The 13,149-nt window shown below is 52.9% G+C and overlaps 2 protein-coding genes across 2 annotated transcripts in view; both read left to right on the plus strand.

Annotated features, from left to right (window-relative positions):
- The window catches only part of ETH_00018020 (uncharacterized protein), a gene marked incomplete at both ends in the record, with an annotated part of 7,866 nt that extends 799 nt beyond the window's left edge, over positions 1-7,067 (plus strand). The window contains 14 exons of the mRNA XM_013373554.1: positions 142-247; positions 407-605; positions 1,060-1,240; positions 1,460-1,768; positions 1,970-2,309; positions 2,445-2,501; positions 2,660-2,770; positions 3,053-3,330; positions 3,715-3,991; positions 4,258-4,338; positions 4,511-4,596; positions 4,962-5,017; positions 5,416-5,500; positions 5,850-7,067. Coding sequence (XP_013229008.1) covers positions 142-247; positions 407-605; positions 1,060-1,240; positions 1,460-1,768; positions 1,970-2,309; positions 2,445-2,501; positions 2,660-2,770; positions 3,053-3,330; positions 3,715-3,991; positions 4,258-4,338; positions 4,511-4,596; positions 4,962-5,017; positions 5,416-5,500; positions 5,850-7,067 — 3,384 coding nt within the window. The remainder of the gene's footprint in view (positions 1-141; positions 248-406; positions 606-1,059; positions 1,241-1,459; positions 1,769-1,969; positions 2,310-2,444; positions 2,502-2,659; positions 2,771-3,052; positions 3,331-3,714; positions 3,992-4,257; positions 4,339-4,510; positions 4,597-4,961; positions 5,018-5,415; positions 5,501-5,849) is intronic.
- A 626-nt stretch (positions 7,068-7,693) lies between these two features.
- ETH_00018025 (uncharacterized protein) lies at positions 7,694-11,816 on the plus strand (the record flags this gene model as incomplete). The annotated part of the gene is made up of 5 exons (XM_013373555.1): positions 7,694-7,954; positions 8,041-8,127; positions 8,340-9,796; positions 10,040-10,097; positions 10,989-11,816. The coding sequence occupies 5 exons, from the start codon at positions 7,694-7,696 to the stop codon at positions 11,814-11,816; spliced, it is 2,691 nt and encodes an 896-aa protein (XP_013229009.1).
- Positions 11,817-13,149: the final 1,333 nt, after the last annotated feature.

Below are 13,149 nucleotides of genomic sequence, written 5' to 3' on the forward strand. Positions count from 1 at the left end.
AGGGTTTAGGGTGTAGGGTTTAGGGTTCAGAGTGTAAGCTTTAAGATGTAGGAATCAGGGTTTGCGGTTTAGGGTGTAAGGTGAAGGGTGTAGGGTTAAGGGTGTAGGGTTTAGGGTTTAGGGTTTAGGGTTTGTGCACAGCCGACAGACTTGCTCTCAAACCGCGAGGCCTACATAAAGGCGAAGAAGGAATTGGAGGTTCCTGAGGGAGAAGAAGAAGTGGAGGGAGAAGGCGAGCAGCCACAAGGTAGCAAACCCTAAACCCTAAACCCTAAACCCTAAACCCTAGATCCTGCAGCGCGCGGTCCCAGCGCGCGGCCCCAGCGCGCTGCCCTGGCCCCTGCTTTATGCGCTGCTGCCGCTACCGCTGCTGCTACTGCTGCTGCTGCTGCTGCTGCTGCTGCAGGCACTGGCCTGGCGCTGCGGCTGCAGCGGCTGCTGCGGCTGCTGTGCGAAGGTGCTGCGCTGCCGCTCTCGGACTTAGCAGCAGCAGCAAGTGCTGCTCTTGCAGACCCTGGGCCTGCAGGCGACGCGCCGGTCTTCTCCGTAAACCCTCAAACCCTCAAAGTTGAGCTGCCCGTGCTGCTGACCAGACGCAGGCAAGGGTTTAGGGTTTGCTCCCGAGGGTTTAGGGTTTGCTCCCGAGGGTTTAGGGTTTGCTCCTGAGGGCTAGGGGTTTGCTCCCGAGGGCTTAGGGTTTGCTAACGAGGGTTAGGGATAGCTCCCGAGGGTTTATGGTTTGCGCCCGAGGGGTTAGAGTTTGGTATCGTGGGTTTAGGGTTTGCTCCCGAGGATTAGGGTTTGCTCCCGAGGGTTTAGGGTTTTCTCCCGAGGGCTTAGGGTTTGGTGCCGAGGGTTTGGATTTTGTTTCCAAGGGTTCAAAGTTTGCAGCCGAGGGTTTTGGGTTTGCTTTCGAGGGTTTAGGGTTTGGTGCGGAGGAGTTAATGTTCGGTGCTTAGGGACTAGGGTTTGTTGTTGAGGGTTTAGGGTTTGCTGCTGAGGGTTTAGGGTTTGGCCCTGAGGGTTTAGGGTTTGGGAGAGCAGGGCGTGTCGCTGCAGGTTCGGACTGGCGCGCCCCATAGACAACGAGGGGGGCCCCCCGGGGGCCCCCAAGGGGGCCCCAGTGAGCTCCTCTGAAGACACAAGTTCTTATAAGTTGTGGATTTGGGAATGTGTGCTGCTGGAGGGTTTGCCAGCAGCATTTAAGGAGGGAGCTCGCAAGGAAAGGGAGGGGCGGCAGGTGGGGTTTCCAGCCCCAAACCCTAAACCCTCCAGCCGCAAACCCTAAACCCTCGCCTCCAAACCCTAGCCTCTTCAGCAGCCCTTCTTTCTCCCCAGCTGCTGCTCTGGGCCCAGCAGCAGGCCCCAGCTGCGTTCAGCTGCAGCATTATGTGGCTGCAGCCTCTCAAGGGCTTAGGGTTTAGGGTTTAGGGTTTAGGGTTTGCGGGGGCTGGTGCAGACTCTTTACCGGCGGCTGCGGGCTCTGGAGAAGCTGAGGGAGGCGCTTTGCGGGGGCGTGGAGGGGGAAATAGCAGCAGCAAGGGAGCGGGTGCAGCAGCAGCTGCAGCGGGAAGCAGCAGCAGCAGAACGAAAGCAGCAGCAGGAACACAAAAAGCGGCAAATTGAATATGCCCGGATGGAGAGGGAAAGAGGAAGGAGGCAGCGGGAGGAGCAGCGCGAGGAGCTCCGCAGGCAAAAAGAATTGGAAAAGGAAAAAAGAGAAAAAGAAAAACTCGAAAAAGAAAAAGAAAAAGAAGAACAAAGACTAGTAAGTTCAATCCCCAAACTCAACACCGCACGGGCTTCTCCGGGTACAAGTTTCAGCTTCTAGGACCACCTGGGGGCCCCTGGGGGCCCCGCTGTGGACCCTTGGGGCCCCTGGGGGCCCCCAGCAGCTGCAGCTGCGGCTTCTGCTGGACCTGCGGAGCCGTTTGTGTGCGGGTTTTTGCTGCTACTGCTGCTGCTGCAGCAAAGGCTGAAGCAGCAGGCGGAGAAGCAAAAGGAGAAGAAGACAGACCCCAGTGTGAACCGGCAGCAGAGTCTTATGGCCTCGTGGCTGCGGCGCCCAGCTTCGCAGCCAACAGGGGCTGCGGGGGACCCCCACAGGGGCCCCCAGGGGCCCCGGGGGCCCCTGCCATCCCCCACAGCCAAGGGGGCCCCCCTGGTGCTGGTGCTGGACGAAGAGGAACAGGCGGGGGCTGGGGCTAAGACTGAGTTGAGGAAAGCAGCAGAGTTGGAAGCTGCTGCGTGGCGAGCAGCAGCAGAAGACAAGGAGGGTTTTGTGGCTGCTGTTGAGGGTTTGGCGAACTGTATGTCGCCGCGTTCAAACCCTAAACCCTCAGATCGCGCCGCGCCGACGCAGCCCGAGGGTTTGGGATTCAGGGACTTCAAGTTCTAGGGTTTAGGGTTTTCTTTTGAATGCTTTTTGCTGCTGTGGCCCTCAGGCGCGCTGCAGCGGCACCGCCGCGTGGACGCGAAGGACTTGCCTCAAGTGTCGGAAGGTAATTCAAGTTCTTCAGACTCGAGATCTTTGAGTTTTTGATTTGAACAAAAGTTTTCCGCATTTCTTTTGACACAGTAGACGCTGTTTGGTGGCTTGTAGCTGCTGCTGGCGCCAGCTTTCGCGCCGGAGGCGCTGCTCCTGTTTTTGCTGCTGCAGCGCAACAGCAGGAGCAGCAGGAAGTCGATCCGTCCTCGCTGCTGCAGCAGTTCTTGGACAAGCATGCGATTCCAGCCAGAGATCGTTTGCGGGAGTTTGTTTCTTTTTGTGGTTCGTCTTCTATAAATGTTCTTCAAGTTCTCGAGACACAACACTGTTGCTGCTTCCGCTTTATTGCAAAATTCCATTCTTGAACATTCCATTCTTGAGAATTCCATCCTTGCCTCTGTATCCGTCTTCCTTTCTGAGGTCTCAGACAACATATTAGATTAATTGCTGCCATAGTATACAACTTAACTGTTTTTCTTTTTCAAAGTTTTCAGTGTCTATTGAAATGCCACTGACTGCTGCATTCTGAAGAGTGTCTTGCATGCCTGTTGTGCTGCTCTGCAGTAAACCACCGCCGCTTCGTGCACAAAGTATCTGTGCAGCAGCCGACCAGCGTGTCTTGCGGGTTAGCCCAGGGGGAGGGCGAGAGCAGCAGCAGCAGCAGCAGCAGCAGCAGCAGCAGCGGGTACAGGCAGACTGCCGCGGAGGTGCGAAGGGGCCTCACCCTCACCGACTACTGCGCTGAGTCGCTCCCTGACGCCCCTTTTTTGAGGACTTCTTGGGTGGCTTTGGACGACTGGAAGCGTCCGGTGCGGCGGCTGTTGATGGCGAAGCAGCCGAAGGTAACTGTGGTTGCTGCGCTGCAGCTGGCTGGCGTTGCAGAAACGGCTCCGCCCAACAGACTCTCGCTTCTATAAATAAAACGTGCTGCAGCGTTTAGCAATTGCGCTCAGCAGCAGTAGACACAGGCTAGAAAATGCTCGAAACGGCAGCAGCAGGCGCTCTGAGCGCAAGAGCCGAGGCGCCAGCAGATCTGCTTCTGCTGCCACCGGCATTTGCCCCTCGCTGCTTCCCAGCAGCAGCTCTGGCCCTGTCGAGCAGCGTTTAAATGGCATTCTTTGAGCTTTTGAAGAGTCTTTAGCTGCTGCTTTCGCAGCATTCCTCCAGTGTCCAAGAGCGAGTGTGCAAGAGCAGCGGGGAAGCTGCGGCTGCGGGTGCGCGCGCAGGCAGCGACTTCGCGGGAAATGTGGGCGGAAGAAAGCTGCGTGGACTACGAAAGAGACAGCGACGACGAATGGTTTGAGTGTTTCGACGCGGACGACTTGGAAGACGCGAAGGAGGAGGAGGAGGAGGAGGAAGTGGAAGGCGAGGACGACCGCGACTGGCTCGAAGACGACGAAGACCCCAAAGACAAACTCATCCCCGCGCCCGCCATCAAATTCGAGTCTTTTCTTCGCTGGAACTTCTCTTTCGACGGAGAACACAAGCCCAACGAGGCAGACTGTAAGGAGCCTGGGACCCCCTTGAGCATTCGCCAGCTGCCTGGGCTAAAGAGTTATTTGTTTTCAGTTTGCCGGCTGCTTATTATTGCAGTGTTCATTCCGTTTCGCGGATTCGCTTGTTGCAATGTTCATTCTGTTTCGCGGGTCTGCGTTCAAGCGCAGAAAACCGGAAGTCTCGATGGTTTGGTGGCCGCACAGCTCATGTTTTTTGTTTCGAAAGATCTATTTTTCGAAATAAATGATGCTTTTATGAATTTAAATTTGCAGTTTCGTCGCCACTTGTTGCTTTTCCAACTCTAAGGGACCGAAATTGGTGTTCTGCATACGGCTGCATTGGCGACGACTGGGGTGAGGACTTTGGCGGGAACACTTTGTGAATCAACAGTAAACTTGCACGAAAAGTAGAACTTGCTTCGCATTTATGGATATTGCTCTTATTTTTTAATTTTAATTAACCACTTCTACTTTTTAATACTTCTTCTCATGCAAATGAAACGACTTTGTCTGTTGTTTGCCGAAGGCAGAAACCCTTTTTGCCGGCTCGATGCTTTGCCCCCTCATTCGCGCCGCCGATGGTCCGACGAAGACAGCATCAATCTGCTGAAAGTGAGAGAATAAGAAGTGGCAGAAACATAATTCATGAATTTAAATTGAAAGAATAAATGTAATATTCATAAATACAAATCCAATATTCATAAGTGCGGAATGATTTCCACTTTTTGTGCAAGTTTGCTGTTGTTTCACAAAGTGTTTCCTCGAAGTTCTTCAGAGTGTCGCCTAGTGCTGACGAAAAGAGTGCAGGAATTCCCTTTTCTAAAAGATGAATAGCATCGAGTTTGCATTTTTAAAACTTCAGCGCATGCATTTGAAAGAAATCGCATTTAAAAGATATTGCATTTGAAAAGAATAGCTAAATATGCGTTAAGTTGCCGCGGCAACGCTCGCCTGCATTCGTGTGCGCCTCTTTCCAGTTTTTCCACGGGAAGACTGTCGGAAAGCTGAGGAATATCTCGGAGTTTCAAAAAGCGTATGTTTCTCTCGCTCTTCAATATATTTAAATCAAATAGTTCAGCAATTTAATATTTAAACCAAATAGTTCAGCAATTTAAGCTGCAACAAAAGGCAAAAGATGAAGAGTTCAGAGCCAGACGGCTTGCCTGGCGCGCTTTCCTTCTGCTGCTGCCCAGTGGCCAAGTTGAAATAAATATTCTGCACTGAAGACATATAAGTGGAAACGTTTCTTTAAGACATATAAGTGATAACATTACTTCGAGACATATAAGTGATAGCATGACTTCAAGATAAATGTTCTTATCTGGATTCTAAACAACAAGAGAACAAGAAGATCCCGCTTTCCCGTTCAGCTTGGCCGCTGCAGTTCCTCTCAGTCGCAATTTCGTTTTTTTTGTTTTTTATTTCTTTCAGAAATCGCCACGTGACGAAGGCCGAAGTCGAGCGGCAGCTGAAACACTGCATGGTGTATGAGCGCCGAGCGGAAGACAGGCAGCGGGTGAAGGCAGCCTCGCGTTTTTGCGCCTTTGGAGCAGAATTGAATCAAATTTTTAAATTAAATCAAATATTGAAATTAATTGAATATATGTTATATCTCAGAATGAGAAATAAGGCATTCGAGTTCGTGTTTCTCGGGTGTTTCCGTTGCACTCAGAGAAGCGCTCGCAGAGCGATCGTGCAAACGTGCATGATTTGCGACTTTGCGGGATAAAATGCCGCTTAGCAAAGAAATAATTAACTAGATTAATAATTGATTAATTAATTGATTATTTAATTAAATAATAGGGGAAAAATAAACCCAAAAATGGAGTTCCTTTCGCGTTTTTGTGCAACTTTTTCCTCCTCAGCGTTGGTATGCAACAGAGGAAGTGGCGCAAGCCTTCAATCTCACAGAAGAACTTGAAGGAATATTTCAGAATATTCGAAATGAAGAAAAAGTGGTGGAGGCGAAGCAGCAGGAGCTCGCGGAGCAGCTGAAGGCGCAGCTGGAGGCCAACAACTCGCTGCTGGACACTGAAGAAAAAGAGAAAAAGGAACAGAGTCCAGCGCCAGCCAGGACTCCCCCACCCGAAGCAGCAGCAGCAGCAGCTGCTGCTGCTGCTGCTGCTGCTGCAGCAGCTGCGGCAGCGCAGCCCACAGAGAAAGCCGAAGCAGCAGCGACGCCGGCGGTCCCCGCTGCCTCGCCTAGCAGCAGCAGCAGCGCCAGCGGCAAGCTGCATGCGTTTTTTGCAAAGAGAGGCGAAGCTCAAGAAGAGCAGCAGCAAACAGCAGCAGCAGCACGAGCAGCAGGGGTGAGTGCAAACGGCACTGAAGCTGCTGCTGCTGCTGCTGCTGCAGCACGAGCAGCAGGGGTGAGTGCAAGCGGCACTGAAGCTGCTGCTGCTGCTGCTGCAGCTGCTGCTTCGGAGCCGCGGGCCCACTGCGACGTGCAGCAGCTGCTACAGCAGCAAAAGAAGCGTTTATGCGCCTGCGCGGATTCCATGTCTTGGGCGTTGAAGGAAGAGACAACTTCTGTTGCTGCTGCGGCTGCTGGCATTGCTGCGAAGTCTGCAGCAGCAGCAGCTGCTGCTGCTGCTTCGAGCGAGGCGAGCCACAAGAGCGCAGCACTTGCTGCTCACGTTGCTGCTGCTGCTCTTTTGGCAGCAAAGCTGGCGCGAAATGCTGCAGAGCTGGAACAAGGGGGGGCCCCCCTTGCCAGCGAAGTTGAGGTGTCTGTACACCCCGCAGCACTGGGGGGCCCCACACTGCATGCAACTTTCGCAGCAGCTGCAGCAATTAAAAGTGAGTCTCCTTCAGAGGGGGCCCTTAGCGCTGCAGCAAGCGGCGCCGCAGGGGGTGTACAGACACCTGGGGAGGCCCCGGAGCGGGCGCGGACTGCAGCAGCAGCAGCAACAGCAGCAGCAGCAACAGCAGCAGCAGCAGCAGCAGCGGGGGGGGACCTGGACAAGGTCTCCGCAGGCAAACGCATGCGAAAGAGCGCAGCAGTGCTGCAGGAGACTCCAGCAGACGCAGCTCGTAAGCGCGTGAAGAGGCGGCAGTCTGCTGTGGCTCCTGCGAGCTCTTAAGAAAAGAGCTGCAGCAAACTGGAGACTCTGGGGCCTTTTGCTTCTTGCAGCAGCAGTTGAAGTGGCTGCAGCTGCGGCGGCGCTGCTGCTGCGCCTCCCGCAGCAGAGCTGCAGCAGGAACCGTCAAGCCTGAACTGTTTGTTGTGTGGCAGCTGCAGATCAGCTTGAGCTGCCCCGCACTCCAACGCACTCCGTCAGAGTTTGCGTTGAAGTTGCATTTCGAAACAAAACATTTCAATTAACGAAGCACCGGAACGCAGTTTCCGCCGCGCGCTTCCGCGCAACGCAATTCAAGTTGCATGTTTTCCAAAAGACAGAATTCAAGTTCCCCGCGGTCCGCGCAGCTCTTCCTCCACAAAAGTAGTCTTTTAAAACTGCAAATAGGGAATTTTTAAAGGTCGAAACACAAGTGTTTTCGCAAAGTCCGGGTGCAGGTCGAAACGCGAATATTCCCGCAAAGTCCGAGTGCAGACGTAGCTGTGTATACACCTGAAACCGCACGCGCGCGAGCAGCACTTCTGGAAAGCTCCTCTTTTTGATAACTGATCTTTGAGTTTGAGTTGCCATTTGCGTTGAATTAAAAGGCCTTTGCGAGGCAAACATGCTCGGAGAAAAGAAAAGCGGCGATGGCTTCCGAAGTCAGCATCGCCTTCATGTTTCTGATTCAGACTGGGCTGGCGCTGCTCACCGTTCTCGGCGCCTCTTTCTGCGTTGCTTATCACTTTTTTTCCCAACCAACGCCGGAGCCGCTTCCCCGGGAATTCCGCAGCAACGAGTGGGGCCAGCGCTGCGTTCCGTCGGCTCTTCATGGAAAAAGCCGAAAGTTGAATTCGGCGCAAAGTGAGGCGCCGCGCCCCCGCCACGCCGGGAAACCCGGGCCCGAAGCGGTCAGTTTTGCTCAGCTTTCTTCTCTTTGTTTATTCTCGCATTTATTTTCCAAAATCTTTTCCAAATTCTCCTTTTTTCCCGCCAGAACGCTGCGAACAGCCCGCAGGGAAGCGGAACTCGCGGCGAGCCGTCTGCAGTGTATGGCGCCCAGAAAGCAGCCAGGCGCTTCGCGGTAAGCTGCTGCAGATTCCGTTTTGCTGCAGCCTGCAGCAGCAAAAGTGCATTTGCTGCAGACTAGATCCGGTTCTGAATCTGGAGAAGACCCAAGAAGCTCTTTAGAGGCTTCCTGCTACTCCAGGAACTCTTTGCCCCGGCCTGCAGCCAACGCGGTACGGCCATTGCTCTCCACAGTCTCTACAGACTCCGCAACTGCTTCCTTAGCAGCAGCAGCAGCAGCAGCAGCAGCAGCAGGGGTTGTGGGGCCCCCAAGGGGCTTTTGAACCGGCCGAAGCAGCTGCAGGAATTGGGGACTGGCCCACAGCAGCAGTCCGCACCGGCCAGCACCCCCACGCCAACGCATACGGCGCAGCAGCAGCAGCAGCAGCAGCAGCAGCAGCAGCATACAGTTCTGCAGCACCCCACAGCAGGAGCTTCCACGAAGGCCGAAGCCTCGAGCTGCAGCCCCCGCTAGAGGCGGCGCTGCTGCCTGCTTGGCAGCAGCAGCAGCAGCAGCAGCTAACAGATCCAGCAGCAAAATTCCCCACCCCCAGCTATACCCACTTCTCGGCGCCCCCGGGGCCCCCGGGGGCCCCTGCGAGCTGCCAGCCGGGGCAGTACCCTCTCGAGCCTTTTGCTGCTGCAGCAGCAACGCAGTACAGCAGCAGCTACAGTGCTGCTGCTCGTGCTGCAGCTTGGCAGGCGCAGCAGGCTGGCGGGCCCGACTTGCCTGCTGCAGCAGCTTTCGGGGGGGGGCCCTGGTGGCCCTTGGCCGACGGGCAGCAGCAGCAGCAGCAGCAGCAGCAGCAGCAGCACAGCAGCAGTGCTGCTGCTCTGCATGCAGCTGCGAACAACCCAGGCCTCTGCAGCATGCAGCACCCAGCAGCTTCCCGCTGCTCCGACCCCACACAGCCACACAGCTTTCTTGCTGCTGCTGACTTCTGCCCTTCGGAAAGGCGGGCAGCAGGGGCCCCCCTGGACTTGCAGCAGCCGGGGCCCCCAGCAGCAGCAGCAGCAGCAGCAGCAGCAACGGCATCAAGGGGCTGCGAGTTCCAAGCCCAAGACATTTCGGAGCTTTCGCGTGTCGCAGATGCAATTGAATCTCTTTTGAGCAATTCTGCAAAACGGGGAAGACCCGCGGGCCTCGAGGGAGAAGCTAGCAGCGCTGCTGCTGCTGCTGCTGCTGCTGCACAAGAAGCATATGCTGCTGCGGCGGCTAAAGAACGTAAGAGCGCCACTGCAGGGCATCAGGAATCTTTGCTTTCACCTCCGCCTGCAGAGCTGCTGCCAGCTGCAGCAGCCGCTGCTGACTGCAGCGCAGCAGCAGGGGCCCCGCTAGAGCCGCTGACTTCAAAAACAGAAAACTCTGAAATTAAAGAAACAAAAAATGATTGTGTTCCGCCAACTAAAAGAAGCCTCAGCGTTGCTGCTGGCTCCTCGCTCGACGCGAGGAGCGGCGCAGAGCGGCAGATCGGAAACGCATTTCAAGTTGAAACTTCGAAGAAACCACGGGCAAATGTGATGACAAACATTTTGCTTCTGGTTTGCAGGTATTATTTTTCTTTTTTAAATTTAAAAACAGAAATTAAAAGCCAAATTAGCCACCAGAACAAGAACTACAAGACTGGCAGGCTGCGGCTGAAGGACTGGTGCAGGCGAAACGCGGGGAGCCTGTCGCCGGACCAGTGCGCGTCTGCAACTGCAAATTATATTTGTAATTTAATTATTTAATCACTTTTATTTATCTTCAACAAAAAGGTATTTGAACGCGCAGCCGCAAGGAAAGAAGGCTCGCGAACAGAATTCGAAGCAGCTTTCGACGCCACTACGCAGATCCGATCTGTCTTCTGTCCGAAGTGGGAAGATGGAACAGCCAGCTTTTTAAAACTTGCCGGTTTATTTGAATTGTTTTTATTTCTTCTTTTTAGAGTTTCAAACTTTTTCGAAGTGAATCTCCTGAGCGATCTCGTGAGCGAGTCTGATCTGGTGAGCAGAATGCATTTTCATTGTTTTCAAATGCAAGACCACTTGAACGGACTCAGGCGCTGTTTCCCACTGCTGCGTGGCTCTCGATCTTCTTTGCTGCGGGTGAGAACACTTTTATTCTTTTGCATTTTTAAATGCAAACAGTTTGAATTTTTGAATTTTAAATGCAAAACGAAATACTACAAAGTTGACGAAGAGCCCAGCGAGGCGCGGCTGACGAAAGTTGCAACGGTGACCTCCTGAGACGATTCCTGCTGTCGTTATGGTCTAGTTTGAAAGTTCAATTTCAATTTAAAACTTCAAATCAAACTCCATTTCGCATTTTTAATCTTTTAATGTTTTATTTTCAGAATTTAAAAATAGAAGCCCAGCTGCTTCTGAAAGCCGCCGTCTGTGGGTTCGACTCCTTCTTTGCTGCTTTGAACTCAGGGAAAGCAAGGGCTGCAGGTTTTTCTGCGAAGAAATCTGTTCCGGAGTTCATTGAATTGGTGAATAAAACACTATTCGATTAAATTTGTTTTGTTAATTCAAGTTTGGCGAAATATATGCCATTTGAACAAACCTTTCTCAAGAATTCAAATTCGGCTTCAGGAATTCAGCCGCGTCCTCGCGCAGCTGTCCAACGCAGTGCTGCGGCGGTGCGAAAATTCAGAGTTTTCGGGATTCAAATTCAAATTTATTCCATTTTTATTTCTTTTTAAAACAGATCAAGTCGAATAAGACTCACGAAGTCCGAGAGTGAAGCCACGAGGGAGCAGCGGCGAGAACCTGCTGCTGCTGCTGCTGCTGCTGCTGCGGGCCTCGAGCTAGGGTCTTCGTGGCAGCCCCTCTTGGTAAGCAGCAAGTGCATGCAAAAGCTTTCAAATATTTTGCAAATTAATTTACTTTTAGAATGAATTGCGGGAGAATTGTGAGCAAAAGAAGAGTCAAGTTGAACAGAGGCCGCAGCAGAAGTGCAGGAGCTCCGGCAGCAGCTTCGAAGCAGCAGACGCCGCTGCTGCTGCTGCTGCTGCTGCCTCTGCTGCTTCCTGCAGCGCCACGGGAAAGCCTGAGCCTTCGCTGCCTCTCAAAAACAAAACAAATGAAAAAAATGGATTTGTATCTTCTCGAAAATCTGCAAATGATCTTCAAGTTGCATCCATGCAAGAAGAGGCCCCCCCGCTCTCAGCTTCTGTGTCCACTGCAGCAAGTGCTGAGCACCAGCAGCACGAAGGCGCAGCGGAAGGCTGGCAGCAGCAGCAGCTGCTGCTGCTGCAGGTGAAGCCCGAAGCAGCAGCACGGGCGCATGCAGCAGAGCAGCATCGGGGACTTGAGGAGCTGCAGAAGAAGAAAAGGAAACTTAGCGACACACCAGCAGCAAAAGCGGCCCCCCGTGCTGCGCTGCAGACAGCTGCAGCAGCAAATCAAACTCTCGCGTCCGGGAGTGCTGCCAGCAGCAGCAGGGACCCGCAGCAGCAGCAGCAGCAGCAGCAGCACGCAAACAAAGCAGCCCAGAAAGCCCCCCACGATCCTCCTAATGGCAGCGAAATAAAGCCAACTTTGCAAATGCCTGAAGCGCTGCCATCTTTGCTGCCAGGCGCTGCAGCAGCAGCAGCAAGTGCTGCGGGGCAGCAGCGCAGCAAAAGGAAAGCTGCTGCAGCGGAAGCCGCCGCTGCTCCTCAAGGGGACACTCGGAGGTACAACACGAGAAACAAAGGAGTAATTAAAAAAGAAAAATAAATAAAAGTGAATTGAAAAGAAACAAAAGTGCAACGGAGATCGCGCAGCAAGTTGCTGCGCGCGTGGTGGCAGTACAGCGTAGAGCGCAGCAGCAGCAAAGGCGGAAAACGCAAAAGATATAAATGAAAAGAAAATGATTTAATTTAAATCTGCATTTATATATTTATATTTAAAGGTGTACAGACACCCCAAAACACGCAGTAGAGCCGCGAGATGTGCGCCTCCAGTGGTCACCAGAACCTGAACTCTTTGCTGCGCAGCTGCTGCACACCTGGAGCCAAACTGAGACGAATTAGCTGCAAATTAAATAAAATAAAAAGCAAATTTTGCAAAAAAGAAAAAGAATACTTTTTGGCAAAAGAAACGGAGAGGAATTCGAATTTGCATGCGAACGAGCGGTGACAGCCCGTGGTGTCTGCAGCGCAGCACAGAACACACCTGCAACAATTCGAAGACAGCTTTTTGTAGATGAAATTTGCTGCAGGAATAAACCATTTTGCAAACTAAAAAAATAAAAGAAATGTTAAACTGAAGTGCCACTTTTCTTCGCGTGCAGCGCCTGCAGTCCATTGGTGTGCACCGTAGCTACACCTGTGCAGGCAGCAGCAGCCTGCGGATTCGCGGGCGCGAAGTGCCTGCGCAGCTTTTGAAAATAAAATAAATAAATAAATAATTAAATTAAATTAAATTAAATTAAATTCAAATTTAAATTATAATTATTAAAGGGACTGAGGACTTGAGGACAGCCCGCCCGCCTTCCGTCCTCACCGATCAGGTAACCTCGGCGGGCCCCACGCAGGTCACGCGGCGGGGAAGCGGCAAGTGTATAGCCACAACAGTGCAAACAACTCCAAATTTATTCCAAATATATAAAACAAAAGTATTTAAAAACACTTTTAAACTGCTTTTCGCCTCCAACGCAGCAGAAGCTGCGCCGTCACAGCTGCTGCGTCTCGGCAGTGCCGAGCTGCGCATGTTCTCAGGTGTACGTACACCTCAGCAACATGCGCAGCAAGCTGCGCATGTTCCTGAGGTGTATGTACACCGCAGAACTCCCCATTTACTGCAGTTTCTTCTTTTAGACTTCATTGTATTTCCGTTGATTGCGGGCCTGCGGCCTCCCGGGCGCTCTGGGTCACTGCGGCTGCTGCCCAAACGCCGGAATACACATTTTCAGACTTTTTGCATTTTAGCAGGAAGTCCGAAATTTCCAAAGACCAAAAGCTGGACAAAAGCCTCTCCTGCTGCAGACAACTGTGCCTCCCCCGCCATGCGCCTTCGTGGCTTCCCCCTGCAGCAGCAGCAATAGCAGCAGCAGCAGCAGCAGCAGCAG

The sequence above is a fragment of the Eimeria tenella genome, genomic scaffold (assembly GCF_000499545.2).
Source record: "Eimeria tenella Houghton genomic scaffold, Eth_scaff152, whole genome shotgun sequence".
NCBI classification, from domain to species: Eukaryota; Apicomplexa; class Conoidasida; order Eucoccidiorida; family Eimeriidae; genus Eimeria; species Eimeria tenella.